Source organism: Bos indicus, chromosome 18, assembly GCF_029378745.1.
Source record: "Bos indicus isolate NIAB-ARS_2022 breed Sahiwal x Tharparkar chromosome 18, NIAB-ARS_B.indTharparkar_mat_pri_1.0, whole genome shotgun sequence".
Classification (NCBI taxonomy): Eukaryota; Metazoa; Chordata; class Mammalia; order Artiodactyla; family Bovidae; genus Bos; species Bos indicus.
Genome location: NC_091777.1, coordinates 2422616 through 2436557, shown reverse-complemented (window position 1 = coordinate 2436557; position 13942 = coordinate 2422616). Strand labels below are relative to the sequence as shown.

The window sequence follows — 13942 nt, the reverse complement described above, 5'->3', positions numbered from 1 at the left end:
TCATTTTCATAAATGAGGACAATTATGACAGTGTAAGTCTTTTTAAAAAAGCTGCATCACCTTCCTATGCCTCTTCATACTGGCTTTCAACAACAGAATGACCAAGTAAACCTACTAAGAAACAGTGGATGCAGCAAAAGATAATTACTCCCAGGCACCTCCACCTCCCAATTCATACCCTAAAATAGGAAATGGCAATGCACTCCAAGCCTAAGACCCCACTCTGGCACTGAGAGTAGCAATCATTTTATTTTTTCATACTCATACTCTCAACATGCAAGCTGCATTCTTACCCCAAGTTTTGCCAAATCTGTTTGCACTCCAGGTCTGGTTCTAAGCCAGCTGCTTCATCCCCACCAAAGTAAGTAACGTAGAGTCTTTCAACTGGAATGCCAAACTCTTGGGTAAGAAGTTCCAGAGCCATCTTACATGCCAGTTCCTACAACAAGATCAAAAAGATGTGAAATGTGACCAAACCAAAGTCTATTTAGTATGAATAGAAGAGGGCCAAAGCAGTGTCTTCACCATAAATAGTCAAACTCAGGATCAATTTATACAAGAAATCCAAACGTAAACTGAAATCATCAAATTACAGGCACTGCGTTCAGGAAGTCTTAGAATTAAGAAATGTCCTTCACTTCTGAATCTCAAAATGCCAACAGATCTCCTCTTTGAACTTACCTTGAAGTAATCTCCAAAGGACCAGGAGCCCAGCATCTCAAAGAAGGTGTGATGATAGACATCCTTGCCCACGTCATCCAGGTCATTGTGTTTGCCGCCAGCCCGGATGCACTTCTGAGTGTTGGCAGCTCTGCTCAGCTTTGCCATGGGGTGAGATGGGTCAATAGTATTCAGAAAAATGGGTTTGAACTAAAAAAGAAAAGGAACATTTCAACTTTTAAAGAGTTGCATATATATCAGGTGGTTGCACGCTGGCAGGAAGAGACCACACATTAAACTGTCCATTTCCAGATATGATCAGCCTGCAAAACCGAAACTTATCAGAGGCAGGTGGCCCTGTGGGCTGCAGCAGAGGCAGCCTGTCTTGCCGCAGCGCTCCGCTGGCCCAAGTTCTCTAACGATTCCCATCAATGCCAGTAACACCAACTGAGAGACAGAAAGCCCTGCCAGATCTAGGATAATGGTCAAGGTTGATGCAGTGAAACCAGTGCTTCCTCTTAAGTCTCTGACAGTCAAGGCTTATACCATCTTTCTAGAAGAATTCATTCCAAACCTGATGTGCTGGCTTGGTAGTAAAGGTGATAAGGAAAAAAAAAAATTTGAGACCTTTTAAAGGAGTAGAATCAGCACAACTAGGTTATACTAGCTCCATAATCACACCTGGCTGATGTGTGATTAGCCACAGAATTACCATCACAGCAGCAAGTTCTACTGGATACTCCTGCACTAGACCACACACTCCTTAAAGGAAAACTATCTTACTTAGCTCTGTATGACCAGCATCTGGATAGAATGAGCAGATGCCTAACAAATACTAATTCAAAATGTACAAACAAGCAAAAAAAAAAAGGTATTTCTGATTAAGAGGTAGTAGACCATGTAATTGGAGAAGGAAATGGCAACCCACTCCAGTGTTCTTGCCTGGAGAATCCCATGGACGGGGGAGCCTGGTAGGCTGCAGTCCATGGGGTCGCACAGAGTCGGACACGACTGAAGCGACTTGGCAGGCAGACCATGTAATGGAGAAGGCAATGGCACCCCACTCCAGTACTCTTGCCTGGAAAATCCCATGGATGGAGGGGCCTGGTAGGCTGCAGTCCATGGGGTCGCACAGAGTCGGACACGACTGAGCGACTTCACTTTCACTTTTCCCTTTCATGCATTGGAGAAGGAAATGGCAACCCACTCCAGTGTTCTTGCCTGGAGAATCCCAGGGACGGGGGAGCCTGGTGGGTCGCTGTCTATGGGGTCGCACAGAGTCAGACACAACTGAAGTGACTTAGCAGCAGCAGCAGACCATGTAAGGGGCTTCCATGGTGGCTCTGTGGTAAAGAATCTGCCTGCCAATGCAGAAGACCCAGGTTCAATCCCTGGAGAAGGAAATGGCAACCCCCTCCAGTATGCTTTCCTGGTAAATCCCACTGACAGAGGAGCCTGGCAGGCTACAGTCCATGGGATCTCAAAGAATTGGAGATGACTTAGCAACTAAACAACAGAGCACATAAGTTAAACAAATGACTCTCTCTGAGTTCAAATCCATGCTCCAGCATTTCCAGTCTCATGAACTTAGGCAGTTTTACCCGAGCCTTCAGTGCCTCAGTGGGATGGTACGGAGTGAGCGTCAAATGTGTTAGTGTATGTAAGACACAGAACAGTGCCTGGTGTACAGGACGTGCTACATGCAGTCTACTAGTTACTGTTATTCAGGGAATGTTCATCAAGCCTGGACTTTGTGGTGGGAGAAGACGAAGCCTAGGTCTGCCTAAAGCAGAACCGTTTCAGTGCTCCAGAAAGCCCACCACCTTGAAAGAATCCACCTGAAATCAGCGCCCTCAATCCCAGGTGTATGCATGGGCTCACACACATAATGGAAAATGCTTTTATAATCTCATAGCTCACGTTGCACAAGGTGGAAAATGTTTCCATTGCTGCCACTTTTCAAAGCCAGAGAAGAGACCTGGGACAAAAGAAAATGTCAGCTTATCCCAGAGAGGGTCATCCTAATGGCTGGTGGGCCCATCGAGCTAAGCGGGGCACCCAGAGAACCTCCAAAGGAAAGCCCTGAGGGCACTATCTAACCTGAAGCCACTTCCAACCGATTAAACAGTTTTCCATGTCACAGGCATATTGAAACACCTTTATCAACTTGTGATGCTCCCACTATTTCAAGAGAAAACTCTTGTCTCCTAAAAGAAAACTTTCAAGTATCTTTTATAGATCAGTTGCCCCAATAAGTTTCTTTAGCAGTAGATCCAAATTGACATTGGTTGGCAGTAGCTTCAAGAAAAAATTAAAAATCAATAAAACAGTGCATGGCCTAGAATGGGAATGAAAGCAAAGCCTTAAAAGAATTCTGAAGAAGTGACTTATTTTATAAAGAAAAATACAAGAACAATGAGAAGATGAAGAAGAACCACAACACCTGAGTTAACAAGTCTCTTCAGGGCTCAGCAAGATTAACCCAGACTCTGATTCTAATAAAACATAACTTTTTCCTTAGGAAAGAAAAAAAAAAAAAGGGCAAAACATTACAGACTAGATGCAGGCTGTATTTGTCTTGAGAGGCATACAAGGTTAATCCATGAGTATCAGGGTCTCTCATCATAATTAAAAATAACAATAGCTAACTTTCAAGTACCTACTTCAAATACTGTGCTAAACCTTTTTTTTTTTGGCCTCACCCGAGCCCCTTGCAGTGGAAGTGTGAAGTCTAAACCACTGGACCATCAGGTAAGTGAGTCCCTGTGGAAACATTTTTAATGCATTACTTTATTTACTCCTCACTGCAACCTAAAGACAGGCACTATTACTATTTCTCTTTTCACACACAAAGAAATGGAAGTTCAACAACATAAGGACTACACAGTGAGTGACAGAACTGGGATTCTGTAGGACTTCAGGGTTGCTTTGCTGCCTCCTACGTGGACAAAAAGGCAAGGGGAAGGGGAAACAACCTTACCTGGTTCATGCCTGCGTTGGCAAAGAGCAAAGTGGGATCGTCCAAAGGGATGGTGGCAGATGAGTGAACATAGGTGTGTTCATTTCTCTTGAAGAAATCTATGAAACGCTGCCGGATTTCACCTGCTGTTAAGGTTGAGTCCATCTTGAAAATAACCCTAGGGATCTAACCAAAGAAAAAAAAGAAAGAAATGAGGGGAAGTGAAACTGAGAGATAGTAAGCATTACACAGGGCTCCTAGCTTCTCAGGCCAAGTCAAAGCAGGACGTGGGTAAGCTGTGTGATCCTAAAACCTCTATGTTGTAATGTCCAAAGCTAAAATTATCATCGAAGCAAAACGTGCTGCGCTAGCAGACAACAGCTGCACATGCTCTTCCTTCCAGGGCCAACCTCAAGTTCAATATACCAACACATTAAGTGCAATAGGAGGTGGTTTCTTCATGCATTTATTCACTGCAAAAATGTATGGAGCACCCACTGTGCCAAGCCCTAGGTCAGGAATTAGGAAATGAGAATAAAACCTCATGGTCTAGCAGAAAAGTCCACTGGGGATAGGGGAGGCTCAGGAGAAGACCTGGGTTCCAGTCCTAGCTCCAGGTCTTTATGGGAGCTACTTTACTTCACCATCAAGAGGCCTGCACTCGATAGGACCCTTCCAGCTCTGTCTTCACCCACATGTCTAGAACTGTGCCAAGTTTCACTATCCCCAAAGCCAGAGCCTCCAGGTTTTGCTAGACCATCTTGGGGAGGCTGTTGCCAGCAACAATGGACCTGGAGATGGGCTTATCTGTACAAGAGACTACCTGCAAGTAGCAGGAATATACCTGCCTCAACTTAGTTCTGGAACCCAACAGGTAAGCCACTGTCCTCCCAGCTGTTAGGCTGCTGGGAGTGAGGATGCTGCAGCTGCAGTAAGGAGGCAGAGCTCAGAATCTGTGAAAGAGAAAGGGACTCAGAAGAGAGGGAAATCAGGAAGTAAAACAGATTTACATGGAGAAGGAAATGGCAATCCACTCCAGTACTATTGCCTGGAAAATCCCATGGACAGAGGAGCCAGGTTACAGTCCATGGGGTCGCAAACAGTCGGACACGACTGAGCGACTTCACTTTCACTTTCACTTTCAAAGAGAGGAAAAGAACAAAAAAACAGCAAAATAAAAAAATATTAACAAATGACAGTAGTAAGTCCTTACATATCAATAATTACTTATTAATTTAAATGTAAGTGGACTAAACTTTTCAATCAAAAGTCTTAAAGGTGCTTGAATGGATACAATAAAAAGATCAAACTATATTCATTCTACAAGAGACTCACTGGATAGCCATAAGCTGAAAGTAAAGGGTTAGTAAAAGATATTCCATGCAAATGGTAACAGGTATATGAAAAGATGCTCAACATCACTAATCATCAGGAAAATGCAAATCAAAACCTCAATGAGACATCACCTTATACCTATTAGGGTGACAATTATTTTAAAAAATCAAACAACAAGGACCTATTGTACAGCACAGGAACTGGTACAGTTCAACATTCAATATCTTGTAATAACCTAAATGAAAAAGAATCTGAAAAAGAATATCTACACATCTATATCTGAATCAGTTTGCTATATACCTGAAACTAACACAACATTGTAAATCAACTGTACTTTGATAAAAAAAATCAAAAGATAAGTGTTGGTGAGGAGGATGTGGAGAAAAGGGAACTCTTGTACACTGCTGGTGGGAATATAAATTGGTACAGCCACTATGGAAAATCGTATAGAGTTTCCTCAAAATTGAAAAATAGAACTACAACATGATCCAAACATTTCAGTTCTGAGTATATATATACAGAGGACATGAAATTCATGGATGAACCTAATGGACACTGTGCTAAGTGAAATAATCTAGATGTGGGAAAACAAAGACTATACAATCCGATTAATATGAGTAATATAAAACAATTAAACTCATAGAAGAAGGGAGTAGAATGGTGGTTACCAAGGTATAGGAAGAGGGGGCGTAGAGAAGTGGAATAGGGAAGGTGTTGGTTAAAAGATACAAAGGCTCAGTTATGGAAGAGGAATGAGTCCCAGAGATCTACTGCATAGCATAGTGCCTACAGTTCAGAATACTGCATTTACACTTAAAAATGTAAGAGGGCAGATCTTATGTGCTCTTATCACACACAAAAAATTAAAAAGAGTGGAGGAAACTTTTGGATGTGATGATATATTACTATTTACAGTATTGATTGTGATTATAGTTTCATCAATGTATACTTATCTTCAAACTCATCAACTTATTTGCATTAAGTATGCACAGCTTTTTGTATGTCGGTTGTTCCTCAATAAAACATTTTTCTTTAAATTGGAAAAAAAAAAGATTTACAGTTTCCAATCTCTTTCACATATATTACATGGCTTCTCTGACAGGCGGGTGAGAGAGAAGTGGCATGGGGCTGCACTGCCAACAGCTCTGGCTGTCTGGAAAAATAAGGAACCATCTCATTCACAGTATTATCTAAAAGTCTCTAACCGTAGACCTAGCTCTAACCTTTAAAGTCACTTTGTCCTACACTTGTTTCCCTTCTTATAAAACAGTAGTACCTATCCTGCCTACACCTGGAGTGTGTGGTTCAAAACGCCTCCTGTATTTGGAAGCAACTGGTAAAATGGAACAAACTGGGTACTACTACTTTACATCACTTACCTCAAAGTTTTCTTCCTTCTTAGGAGGAAGATACAACAAAGAAAGATGTATACAGCAAACATGATGAGACTGTGACTCTTAGATTTTATGTTTAATCACAATTTCAATTATTTATTCAAAACTCAATCAACCCATTATTCAAACAAGAAGGCCTTTGAGTCAAAGAACTGACTAAAATTTCCATAGCTGAGGACTTTCTGTTGATGCCAAGGAGTCAAGGCTACAGTTTCTAGAAACTCTGTCACACCACATTCCTCCTTGACCCTCCTCAACATGGCTCAATGCACCTTAATAATGGTGGCAACAATGAACGCAGGGTGCTAACTCCAACGGAGCAACAGCATCATAGCTGTTGCACAGTGTTCGTTGCTCCTCCTCTAAACGTGCCACTGAGAAAAACAAACAGTTCCATTCCAAATGACATACGGATTTTCCATCTCTGCTCATTCTTTCAACATACTGAGTCCATACTATATGCTGGGAACCAAGATGAATAGAGTCTACACCCTTAATGGGGAGACAGTCATACCTAGAAGTAACCGCAGTATGATATGCTGCTGCTGCTAAGTCGCTTCAGTTGTGTCCAACTCTGTGCGACCCCATAGATGGCAGCCCACCAGGCTCCCCCGTTCCTGGGATTCTCCAGGCAAGAACACTGGAGTGGGTTGCCATTTCCTTCTCCAATGCATGAAAGTGAAAAGTGAAAGGGAAGTCGCTCAGTCGTGTCCGACTCCTAGGGACCCCATGGACTGCAGCCCACCAGGCCCCTCCGTCCATGGGATTTTCCAGGCAAGAGTGCTGGAGTGGGGTGCCATTGCCTTCTCCGGCAGTATGATATAAAAGGAGCCAATATACTGATGTAAAGCCCTATGGAGGCTGGGACTATTAACGGCTGTGTCACCACAACTCATTCACTTATTCAATATAAATATACAGGAAGGTTACATTGGATACAGAGGTAGCACAGAGGAGACCAGATTCCATACCCCAGCAGGAGCCGCGGCCTTTGGGTTTAAGGTTCCAGCCACTGGACCTTTCAACATGCTCTTCATTTGAAGTAAGCTGACTACCCTATTCCCCTCTTTGGTTTTTCCTAGTTAATTTCTCATTGTTGGTATCTCAACTTCAAAGAAATTTATTTAAGGAAGGCTTCTCCTTCTTGATCAGATTTTCCCTGTTTTAGTTTCAGAGCCCCAGGTGACTCTGCCATAATTTCCACATGCATTTGAAGGCTGATGTCCATTTCCCCAAGAGGCTGTAAATTCCAGCCCAGTGGGAATCATGACTGGAGGTTTTGCTCTCCACTACGGGAATGTTCTCAGCATCCAGTTCAGTGGTTGCTAAGTATTTCATGCTATAGGAATCTTTAAAGAGCGAATTGCGAATGAACTTAAAGCATAGCGGAAAAAGACTGACAGTAATCGCTGGATGCAACGGAGCTTGGCAAGTGCCTCCAGAAGGGCCTGGACTAGAATCAGTTACTTAGCTACCATCAAGAATTGGGGGGCGGGCGCCGACAACTGAGGGAACGGCTCACGCAGCCTGATCCTACCCATCCTGACCACATAACCAGGCAACCCCGCCCGTCCCTAGGGGATTAAAACCAGGGCGTATAAAACCTCCGCCTGGGACGGGTAGTCGGCGACCACGATGATCCCTCCAGGGTCTCGGTCCTTAGCAAGGCCACTCAAGGCCAAAGCCGCTCCAGGGGTCTGACAAAAAGCCACCTTCCGGCGGCCGGGTAGCCCAGCTGCCTCCTCAAGCCTCGGTTCCGGCCCGGGCCCCGGTTCCAGAGGCCTCACAGGACCTGGCCCAGGGACCAGACGCCGGGCCCAGCCGCTATGTCTGCGCGGCAGAACTCTCTCAGTCCAGTCTGCTTCTCCCGGGGTCGCAGTTCCTGACTTCTCTCTCAGAGCCCACTGCCCGGATCCCTCGGTTACCTGTTCCCACAGACACGCAGTGGCACCGGCCTCAAGACGCGGCAGGCTGCAGCACGCACCGCCCCGTCCAACCAGAGAGCGTGGGGGAAAGTGCCTCGCCGCGCCTTGCCTTCCCGAGACGTTATTGGTCAAGCCACATGCCAATCAACTGGAGTACGTATCAGCTTCTTAGTTGATTCCTGGGAAGGCGGCTCTACTTCTGGCTGACGCAATGTCAGGGAAAGAAGGGATTGGGGCCCATCACGTGATGAGTAAGGTTGCGGACTGCTAGAAACCGACATTTTAGTTCCTTAAGATAAGTCGTGGGCTTCCCTGGTGCCTCAGACGGTCAAGAATCCGCCTGCGGTGCGGGAGACCTGGGTTCGATCCCTGGGTTGGGGAGATCCCCTGGAGGAGAGCATGGCAACCAACTCCAGTGTTTCTGCCTGAAGAATCCCCATGGACAGAGGAGCCTGGCGAGTTACAGCCCATGGGGTCACAAAGAGTGGGACACAACTGAGCACACAGGATAAGTCCTAGTGGTTGATTTGGCTAATGAGGGGAAACAGTGACGTGTGTTTGGTAGAGGTCACAGCTCTTAGCATCTAGTTGTGTTCGTTTTGTTATAGAATGGTATTCGGATTCTGATATGTTACGCCAGTGGACACACTTGTGACCTTGGATTTGGTGTGGAAGAAATAACTTACTCTTTGAGAGGCAATTAAATTGGCCTCTGGTCTTCCATTTGCCTTTGAAAAATAATAGTTAATACTTATATGCAAAGCATTAGTAAACATTTCCTTTTTGCTGTTCAGTTGCTCAGTCATGCTGACTTCTTGCGACCCCATGGACTGCAGCACACCAGGCTTTCCTGTCTTTCACTATCTCCTGGAATTTGCTCAGATTCCTGTTGATTGGGTTGGTGATGCCATATTATTCTCTGTTGCCCACTTCTCCTCCTGCCTTTAATCTTTCCCAGTATCAAGGTCTATTCCAGTGAGTCATCTCTTCACATCAGGTGGCCATAGTATTGGAGCTTCAGCATCAGCTTCCAATGAATATTCAGGGTTGATTTCCTTTAGGATTGAGTGGTTTGATCTCCTTGCTGTCCAGTTCAGTTCAGTTCAGTCGCTCAGTCGTGTCCAACTCTTTGCGACCCCATGAATCGCAGCACGCCAGGCCTCCCTGTCCATCACCATCTCCCAGAGTTCACTCAAACTCACGTCCATCGAGTCGGTGATGCCATCCAGCCATCTCATCCTCTGTCATCCCCTTCTCCTCCTGCCCCCAATCCCTCCCAGCATCAGAGTCTTTTCCAATGAGTCAGCTCTTTGCATGAGGTGGCCAAAGTACTGGAGTTTCAGCTTTAGCATCATTCCTTCCAAAGAACACCTAGGGCTGATCTCCTTTAGAATGGACTGGTTGGATCTCCTTGCAGTCCAAGGGACTCTCAAGAGTCTTCAACACCATAGTTCAAAAGCATCAATTCTTCAGTGCTCAGCTTTCTTCACAGTCCAACTCTCACATCCATACATAACCACTGGAAAAACCATAGCCTTGACTAGAGGGACCTTTGTTGGCGAAGTAATGTCTCTGCATTTCAATATGCTATCTAGGTTGGTTATAACTTTTCTTCCAAGGAGTAAGCGTCTTTTAATTTCATGGCTGCAGTCACCATCTGCAGTGATTTTGGAGCCCCCAAAAATAAAGTCTGACACTGTTTCCCCATCTATTTCCCATGAAGTGATGGGACCAGATGCCATGATCTTCTTTTTCTGAATGTTGAGCTTTAAGCCAACTTTTTAACTCTCCACTTTGATTTTCATCAAGAGGCTTTTTAGTTCCTCTTCACTTTCTGCCATAAGGGTGGTGTCATCTGCATATCTGAGGTTATTGGTATTTCTCCTGGCAATCTTGATTCCAGCTTGTGCTTCTTGCAGCTCAGCATTTCTCATGATGTACTCTGCATATAAGTTAAATAAGCAGGGTGACAATATACAGCCTTGACGTACTCCTTTTCCTATTTGGAACCAGTCTGTTGTTCCATGTCTGCCGGGAGCCGGCATATTGCATATTGAGTGCATATTGCATATTGCATATTGAGTGCAGCACTTTCCACAGCATCATCTTTCAGGATCTGGAATAGCTCAACTGGAATTCTATCGCTGCCAGGAGCCAGCGTGAGGAACCCCGCCCATGACAAAGGTCATGAGGAAGGAGGCTTGGCACACGCAAAGGCGGGATCGAGCCTCAGGAGTACCCCTGGAAATTCTCGAGCATTTACACCCAAAACCAGAGTCTGCCTACTTTCTGCTTTGTGCTTTCACCTACACCTCTGACTTTACGGGGGGCTGTCCCCCACTACCTCTCTGAAAAAAGAGTTAGCTTACAGCTCCAGTTAATAATTCCTGGGTGTGACAGTGTTTAACCTACAAACTCCTTTGGAAATCCTCTAGCCTGCCTGAATTGGTTTTTCCGGCCACATGTGATTGTTCAGAGCCTCCCAACTGTGAGAGGCAGGAGATGTTCTAAACTGTCTAAACACAGATTCTTTTGAGTAGTTAAAAGATTGATTAGAAATTGTATTGGTGAAGGGATTTTCACTTGTTGGGCCAATGTTTGCTGCTAAGTTTCCATATCCCTTACCTGCTGTGTCCCTGGCAGTGTATTGATTAATATAATTGGTGTAAGTAGTAGCTTTAATATTTGTAACCTGGGACCCTTGAGTTAATTCTTTTTCTTGTTATAGCTCACCACACCTTTGCGCTGTAGGAATGCAACTTTATCTAATGCTTTTGGAGGGTGGCTCCTGACCAATCACCTTTAGAGAAAAATAAATTTTCTGAAGAAAAGGTCTTAAAATGTTAACAGGCCTCCAGGCCAGAAGATGATGCAAATCACCTAAGCTTTTGTATATGATAAGTTTGCGGGAAGAAAGCCTGGCTTGCTGCATGACTCTACCCCTTCCCCCATTATCCTCTATGCATAACTTAAGGTATAAAAACTACTTTGGAAAATAAAGTGCGGGCCTTGTTCACCGAAACTTGGTCTCACCATGTCGTTCTTTCTCTTACCTTCTGGCTGAATTATTCAGCCTCTTTTCTCCACTGAATTTCCTCACTGAGCTATCCTTATTTCAGCCGCTTTTCTCCACTAAATTTCCTCACTGAGCTATCCTCATTCTATTACTCTTTATATCCTTAATTAACGTTTAATTAAGCAATTGTTTCCTGATCCTCGCCTATGCCCTCTCTCCTTCGAATACCCTGGATCAGCCGGGGCTGGTCCCCGGCACATGTCCAGTTCTAACTGTTGCTTCCTGACCTGCATACAGGTTTCTCAAGAGGCAGATCAGGTGGTCTGGGATTCCCATCTCTTCCAGAATTTTCTACAGTTTATTCTGATCCACACAGTCAAAGGCTTTGGCATAGTCCATAAAGCAGAAACAGATGTTTTTCTGGAACTCTCTTGCTTTTTCCATGATCCAGCGGATGTTGGCAATTTGATCTCTGGTTCCTCTGCCTTTTCTAAAACCAGCTTGAACATCTGGAAGTTCATGGTTCACATATTGCTGAAGCCTGGCTTGGAGAATTTTGAGCATTACTTACTAGCGTGTGAGATGAGTGCAATTGTGTGGTAGTTTGAGCATTCTTTGGCATTGCTTTTCTTTGGGATTGGAATGAAAACTGACGTTTTCCAGTTCTGTGGCCACTGCTGAGTTTTCCAAATTTGCTGGCATATTGAGTGCAGCACTTTCACAGCATCGTCTTTCAGGATTTGAAAAAGCTCAACTGGAATTTCATCACCTCCACTAGCTTTGTTCATAGTGATGCTTTCTAAGGCCTGCTTGACTTCGAGTTCCAGGATGTCTGGCTCTAGGTGAGTGATCACACCATCGTGATTCTCTGGGTCGTAAAGATCTTTTTTGTACAGTTCTTCTGTGTATTCTTGCCACCTCTTCTTAATATCTTCTGCTTCTGTTAGGTCCATACCATTTCTGTCCTTTATCGAGCCCATCTTTCCATGAAATGTTCCCTTGGTATCTCTAATTTTCTTGAAGTGATCTCTAGTCTTTCCCATTCTGTTGTTTTCCTCTATTTCTTTGCATTGATCACTGAGGAAGGCTTTCTTATCTCTTCTTGCTATTCTTTGGAACTCTGCATTCAGATGTTTATATCTTTCCTTTTCTCCTTTGCTTTTTGCTTCTCTTCTTTTCACAGCTATTTTTAAGGCCTCCCCAGGCAGCCATTTTGCTTTTTTGCATTTCTTTTCCATGGGGATGGTCTTTTTTTTTTTTTTTTTTTTTTTTTATTTTTAAACTTTACATAATTGTATTAGTTTTGCCAAATATCAAAATGAATCCGCCACAGGTATACATGTGTTCCCCATCCTGAACCCTCCTCCCTCCTCCTTCCCCATACCATCCCTCTGGGTCGTCCCAGTGCTCTAGCCCCAAGCATCCAGTATTGTGCATCGCACCTGGACTGGCATCTCATTTCATACATGATATTTTACATGTTTCAATGCCATTCTCCCAAATCTTCCCACCCTCTCCCTCTCCCATAGAGTCCATAAGACTGTTCTATACATCAATGTCTCTTTTGCTGTCTCATACACAGGGTTATTGTTACCATCTTTCTAAATTCCGATGGTCTTGATCCCTGTCTCCTGTACAATGTCACGAATCTTAGTCCACAGTTCTTCAGGCACTCTATCAGATCACGCCCCTTAAATCTATTTCTCACTTCCACTGTATAATCATAAGGGATTTGATTTAGGTCATACCTGAATGGTCTAGTGGTTTTCCCTACTTTCTTCAATTTAAGTCTGAATTTGGCAATAAGGAGCTCATGATCGGAGCCACAGTCAGCTCCTGGTCTTGTTTTTGCTGACTGTATAGAGCTTCTTCATCTTTGGCTGCAAAGAATATAATCAATCTGATTTCGGTGTTGACCATCTGGTGATGTCCATGTGTAGAGTCTTCTCTTTTGTCGTTGGAAGAGGGTGTTTGCTATGACCGGTGTGTTCTCTTGGCAAAACTCTATTAGCCTTTGCCCTGCTTCATTCCGTATTCCAAGGCCAAATTTGCCTGTTACTCCAGGTATTTCTTGACTTCCTACTTTTGCATTCCAGTCCCCTATAATGAAAAGGACATCTTTTTTGGGTGTTAGTTCTAAAAGGTCTTGTAGGTCTTCATAGAACCATTCAACTTCAGCTTCTTCAGCGTTACTGGTTGGGGCATAGACTTGGCTTACTGTGATATTGAATGGTTTGCCTTGGAAACGAACAGAGATCATTCTGTTGTTTTTGAGATTGCATCCAAGTACTGCATTTGGAACTCTTTTGTTGACTATGATGGCTACTCCAGTTCTTCTGAGGGATTCCTGCCCGCAGTAGTAGATATAGTGGTCATCTGAGTTAAATTCACCTGGGAACTCTCAAAAGCATCAGTTCTTCAGCGCTCAGTCTTCTTTATGGTCCAACTTTCACATTGGTACAGGACTTCTGGAAAAACCAAAGCTTTGACTATATTTTGCTTAATTTTTCGACTGTGTATGAGGCAGATAAACTGGCATCCCATTTAGAGATGAGGTAACTGTTTTGCCTAGGTACACACTGAAAAAGTTAAAGAGCCAATATTCAAACCTGTGTGTGTGTGTAACTCCAAAACCCATGATCTTAACCTCTCT

The 13942-nt window shown here is 44.0% G+C and overlaps 1 protein-coding gene across 7 annotated transcripts in view; it reads right to left on the bottom strand.

The window, feature by feature from the left end:
- Window positions 1–13942, bottom strand: part of AARS1 (alanyl-tRNA synthetase 1) — a 59168-nt gene that overhangs the window by 12865 nt on the left and 32361 nt on the right. For 2 of the 7 annotated variants that reach the window (XM_070770303.1, XM_070770304.1), the window contains exons 3-6: window positions 4468–4572; window positions 3641–3805; window positions 682–870; window positions 294–439 (exon numbers count right to left, since the gene is read on the bottom strand). In XM_070770303.1, the coding sequence (XP_070626404.1) occupies window positions 294–439; window positions 682–870; window positions 3641–3784 (479 nt within the window). In that variant the 5' untranslated portion in view covers window positions 3785–3805; window positions 4468–4572. Of the gene's footprint in view, window positions 1–293; window positions 440–681; window positions 871–3640; window positions 3806–4463; window positions 4573–8273; window positions 8394–13942 lie in introns of those variants that run through there. The other 5 variants (XM_019978829.2, XM_019978830.2, XM_019978827.2 and 2 more) reach the window with 4 other exon arrangements.